Raw genomic sequence first — 6,000 nt, forward strand, 5'->3', positions numbered from 1 at the left:
TTTAAAAAATCAACATTGAGAAGACTAATTACTAGTAATTGCAACATATCCTAAAAGCCAAATGAATTTTGTTTTTCAGATAAGATTTAACTCTTCTCCTTAACTTTTCGCTACTTTGCATCATCCTGAGGAAATAGGAAAGACTTGTAATAATTTGGTTCTAATCACACTAGTCCGTAACTGTCAAGGAAAATTTTGTGACCAGCTGGAAATGTTTTCATCATTTAACAAAGCTCTGAACAGCTGGTTTCTTCTCTTAAACTGAAGAAACAATTATGGTAGCTGACCTCATTTATTTTCTTTTTTTTAAATTTTTTTTTTCAATGTTTATTTATTTTTGGGACAGAGAGAGACAGAGCATGAATGGGGTAGGGGCAGAGAGAGAGGGAGACACAGAATCGGAAACAGCCTCCAGGCTCTGAGCCATCAGCCCAGAGCCTGACGCGGGGCTCGAACTCACGGACCGCGAGATCGTGACCTGGCTGAGGTCGGATGCTTAACCGACTGCGCCACCCAGGCGCCCGTGACCTCATTTATTTTCAATTTAGGAATCTTTCTCTTAGTGGTACTGGAGATTTAAAAGAGGTCTAGAGGAATAGTGATGATAATCACGATCACGATGATAATAATAATAATGGCCAACACTTACAGAGAGCATTGATAATGGATCAGGAACTTTTCGAATCTTCTCACACATATTAACTCATTTAATCCTCTCAACAACACTACAAATGAGGAAATATCACTACACAATTTTAACAGACGAGAAAACTGAGGCACAGAAGTGGTGGCTTGCTTGAGGCCCCAGAGCTGGTATGGTAGAACTGAGATTCAGACTCAAGCCACCTGGGTTCTTAACCTCCGCACCATGTACCTTCAATTGTTCTTGGAGGTGGAAAACCAACAACTGGTGTTTGGGAATGAAGAGAAACCTTACTCATTTTATTTACAAAGCACAGATATACATACATATAGTACAGAAACAGATATACAGTGTATCTGTGGTATTAAAATTTCATGGAGGGGTGATTAAGAAAAAAATGTCTAAGGGCACCTGGGTGGCTCAGTCGGTTAAGCATCCAACTTTGGCTTAGGTCATGATCTCACGGTCTGTGAGTTCGAGCCCCGCATTGGGCTCCGTGCTGACAGCCGAGAACCTGGAGCCTGCTTCGGATTCTGTGTCTCCCTCTCTCTCTGCCCCTCCCCCACTCATGCTCGCTCTCTCTCTCTCTCTCTCTCAAAAATAGATACCTTTTAAAAAAAATTTTTTTAATAAAAGAAAAAAATGTCTAAAAAGATACAGGGCCAGGGGTGATCATGAAGAAAAGACTGAGAAACACTGCTCTACACTACACAGCCTCTCTTCTTTTAGCATGGGGGGAAGACTGGGTCTGTTTTACTAAGTAAAAATGACCCATCACTTGTTTCATTTAAGAAATACGGATTATATGCTTATTTTATGCCAGTCACTAGATGCCAAATGATTACAAGACCTTAAAGTATCCTTTCTTTAAGGAATTATCAGTCTGGAGTGCCTGGGCGGCTCAGTTGGTTGAGCATCTGACTCTTGGTTTCAGCTCAGGTCATGATCTCACAGTTTGTGAGTTTAAGCCCCATGTCAGGCTCCACGCTCCTGATGCGGAGCCTGCTTGGGATCCTCTCCCTTCCTCTCTCTCTCTCAAGATAAAGAAGTAAACTTTAAAAAATAAAATAAAATAAAGAACTATCAGTCTCACCATGCGATAAGTACTGACAGGAATAATGAAAGAATGCTGCCTTAACCAGTCTCGAGGGACAGGGGAAGATTCAAATGGTTTCTTTTCTTTTTTTTAATAATTTTTCTAAATGTTTATTTTTGAGAGAGAGAGCACGTTGCACACACGTGAGCTGGGGAGGGGCAGAGAGAGAGAGGATCCAAAGTGGGCTCTGTGCTGATAGCAGAGAGCCTGATTTGGGGCTCAAACTCATGAAACGTGAGATCATGACATGAGTGAAGTCAGAGGCTTAACTGACTAAGCCACCCAGGCGCCCCTCAAACTGCTGCTTAGAAGAGATGATGTCTCAGCTGGAACCTAATGGAAGAGTGGGGATTAATCAGCCTCCAGCAAGAGAGTGGACTTGTAGAGGTGAGCACCCCTGATAGATACTAGCATGTGAAAAAACTCAAAGTTACAAGAAACCAAGCTGGACAAAAAAGGAGAAAGAATTTGGGGGAACGCATAAAAAGATGAAGCTGAAGTAAGCAACGGCCAGGTCAAAAGTACCCCCAAAACTCATGCCAAAAAATCTGGACTGCACCCAGAAGGAAACAGTGAGCCAGTGATAGGTTTTATGTAGGAGAACAGCATGATCAGAATTATCCTTCAGGGTTCCTTTGGTTGCAGTGTGAAGGGCAGTAGAAAAGTTAAGACGGAGGCAGGAAGGCCTGTAAAGACTGCTGAATATCTCAGAGGGGCGCCTGGGTGCTTCAGTTGGTTTAACATCCAACTCTTGAATTTTGGCTCAGGTCACGATCTCATGGTTTCGTGGGTTCGAGCCCTGTGTCAGGCCCTGCGCACTGACTTCATGTGCAGAGCCTGCTTGGGATTCTCTCTCTCAAAATAAATAGGGGCACCTGGGTGGCTCAGTCTGCTAGGCGTCCGACTCAGGTCATGATCTCACGGTCCATGAGTTCGAGCCCTGCATCAGGCTCTGTGCTGACTGCTTGCTCAGAGCCTGGAGCCTGCTTCAGATTCTGTGTCTCCTTCTTTCTCTGCCCCTGCCCCGCTCATGCTTTGTCTCACTCTGTTTCTCAAAAATAAATAAATGTAAAAAAAAAAAAAACAAAAAAAAAACAAAATTTAAATAAACTAAAAAAAAAAAAAAAAAGATCTTAATATCTTATAATAGAAGGTTCTTTTTCACACCTGACCTACGATAGCTATCATATGCCACAGTTTTCAACTCACTAACAATTATGTATGAGCCTCTTTTGCTCCACACCCATTATTACTAGTAACAAAGGTTAAAAAAGCATTCTAGGATGTGTAGATATGGTACCCTCTTTTGTGTCACAAGAATACAAAATGAAAACCAACATTACAGAGTACTAAACATTTCGATAAGTTGTCTCTCCAGAAAGTAATTTACTCACAGTGCCTTCAATCTCTGAATAGAGTCCTGACCAGAAGCTGAAAGTACTTTTATCCAGCTGATACAGTCGGGATTTCTCAAAGGTTTCTGAATCCATGATCTGTCCTAACTCCAGTGGTACATGAGTTGTTGTTTTATATATCCGTCTCTGAAATATTTTGAAGAAAACACTTTGAGACAGTCAAGCCAACGCCTTATTTATTACAATAGTCATTTATGATCAAACACTGAGTAGTTACAGCCTTAACCTGTCACTTAAGCCTACTGAATTTGCTTTACATATACACAAATATTACGTTTGATCAAGTGCATTGACCGCGAAGACAACTGACGCAGCAAAGTAAAAGCAGAACAAGAGACTCGGAGGCTAGCTGACAAGGGAAAATTAAAATCAGGGCTGTCATCACACTTCAGTCTGCACATGTAAACCAAAACTGTACATCACAAATGGTGATGTACAAAGGGTGATGTACCACTCACTCCAAGAAAAACATACATCCTATATAATATAGAAAACAAACTCATGGAAAGGAGAAGGAAGCCATGCTAGCCATAAGTATTAACAGATATTGTAGCTAATTACTAAACTTGGTCCTGGAAACTAAATTCAGAGAAATCTGAGGAATGACAAATGGAAACAGATCAGGTCTTCAAGAGAGACAGACTTGGGGCACCTGGGTGCCTCAGTCAGTTGAACATCCAACTCGATTTTGGCTCAGATCATGATTCCAGGGTAGTGGGATCGAGCCCAGGGTGGAGCTCGGCACTGAGCATGGAGCCTGCTTAAGGTTCTCTACCTCTCCCATTTACCCCTCCCCCCTGCTCACACACTCTTATCTCTAAAATTAAAAAAATAAAAGACAAACTTTATCATTATGCCAAATTCGAAATGGTAAATTTCAGACCACGGGACATAATACAGGGCACAGAAACTAAGCAATATAATGGACAGTATCTCCTACAATGGTTTTATGACACATGGCTTCCCTATACGTTGTTGGGCACCTTACCAAACCCTCAATAAAAGGCATTACATTAAAGCACAACTGAGGAGGCGCCTGGATGGCTCAGTCGGTTAAGTATCTGACTTCGGTTCAGATCATGATCTCACAGTTTGGGATCAAGCCCCACATCAGGCTCTGTGCTGACAGTTAAGAGCCTGAGGCCTCTCTCTGCCCCACCCCCAGTCATTCTCTGTCGCTCTCTCAAAAATAAATAAAAAACATTTAAAAAATTAAAGCATAATTGAGTAAAGGAGAAATTCTCAAAAAGCAGTTACTGTAACTGGGCTTATCGTTAAAGTAAGACAGATAGATGTTCAATAAGCCCCTCAATTTAGACACTATATACTGTGTTTACCTTATCCAAAGGATCTTCTTTAGGACCTCAAGATTCTGTACTAATAAAGTTATCCAAAGATATCTATGTCAGAGAACTTAGTGCTATACAGCTTAACACCTCTTTAAAGATCCTGAACTAAGGGGCACCCAGCTGGCTCAGTTGGTAGAGCATGTGACTCTTGATCCTGGGGTCATGAGTTTGAGCCCCACATTGGGCATAGAGATTACTTTTTAAAAAGACAAAAAAAAAAAAAAAAGAAAGAAAGAAAAAGAAAAAGACTCAAAAGACTAAAAAATAAGTAAATAAAAAAAGATCCTGGGCTAAAAGAAGAGATCAAGACACAACTCAGCCACTGATGAAAAACTAAAAATTCCAATTTAAAGATTCATGCAGAAAGTAACCCGAGAGAAGAAATGTGTACTGTAGAGGAAGGTAATGCTCAAGAAAGAGTTCTGGCAGTTAAAAAAAAGGTTCTCATAGCCATCAGGTTGATACAATGACAACAGAGAAGAATGTAGATAAAACAAATCAGCAATCAGAGACAATAAAGCAGACAAACCTAAGACCTATCTCATTTAAAAGTTCGCATCTCCAACAGCAGGCCGTTCATTATGATTACCTCCAGGAAACTGTTATTAAGTAACTTTCAGTTTCTATTTTACAGCTCTAATTGTTTAAACAAAAGAACATATTGTTCTTTGGGCAAAACAACATACTATATACATGTTTGTTTGTTTGTTTGTTTGTTTTTTAAGGGAAAAAAGTTCAGGTCCTTAGAAGGATTTGTTAAGTCTTTATTTTCAGAAAATGGTGTCCTAATCCCATGGTTGAGCATCACCGGGAAGTTGTGATTGGTAAAAATGTTGCATCTTCCTTTTAAAGGCTCATGGGTCTTTGCCAAAGGTAAAGGAGGTAAGTCTGGGCCTGAGGATCCTAAGAAAGCTGTGGGCCAGGCACGACTCAAGTCAACTCAAGTCGGCCCTGACTTCCCTTTCACCAGGCCCTAACCGGCCTGGGTCCCAGGATCACGTCGCGGAAAACCTCCCAAAGGCACCAGATACCCTCAAGGCCAAGCCCGCCATCGGGCCAAGTTAGGAGGCCCAGTAGGGACCCACAGGGTCGAGGCTGATGCTGGAGCCGCAGCAATCATCCAGGGACTTGCGGGTCGAGACCGACGCTGGCCCGGGCAGGTCAGGTGTCGGGGTCAGGTGGGCCCCGTCTAGGCTCACCTGTCGCTGCGCTAGGAAGGTCTCCCAAAGATACACTGTCCAGGAGAAGAGCAGCACGGCCCCGAAAATACGCTTCTCGGCCGGCATCTCCCACATCGCGTCCAGCGACGCCCACATCCCCATGGCCACCCGGTTCCGCCAGCTCCTTCAGCGTGCACCGGTGCCACACCGACACCAGTCCCCTCAGAGCGTCCCCGCAGTGCCACAGCGATATCCGTCCCTTCCGAGCGCCCCTACACCGACACCCGCCTCCATCCTACCCCTGGGCGCAGCCGGCAGTGTTACACCAACACTCTTC

The 6,000-nt window shown here is 43.0% G+C and overlaps 1 protein-coding gene across 2 annotated transcripts in view; it reads right to left on the reverse strand.

The window, feature by feature from the left end:
- ZMPSTE24 (zinc metallopeptidase STE24) overlaps positions 1-6,000 on the reverse strand; it is a 41,635-nt gene extending 35,635 nt beyond the window's left edge. Inside the window, exons 1-2 of one of the 2 annotated variants that reach the window (XM_047872543.1) lie at positions 5,703-5,998; positions 3,134-3,280 (exon numbers count right to left, since the gene is read on the reverse strand). In XM_047872543.1, the coding sequence (XP_047728499.1) occupies positions 3,134-3,280; positions 5,703-5,825 (270 nt within the window). In that variant the 5' untranslated portion in view covers positions 5,826-5,998. Of the gene's footprint in view, positions 1-3,133; positions 3,281-5,702 lie in introns of both variants that reach the window. The other variant, XM_047872544.1, reaches the window with a different exon arrangement.

Source organism: Prionailurus viverrinus, chromosome C1, assembly GCF_022837055.1.
Source record: "Prionailurus viverrinus isolate Anna chromosome C1, UM_Priviv_1.0, whole genome shotgun sequence".
NCBI classification, from domain to species: Eukaryota; Metazoa; Chordata; class Mammalia; order Carnivora; family Felidae; genus Prionailurus; species Prionailurus viverrinus.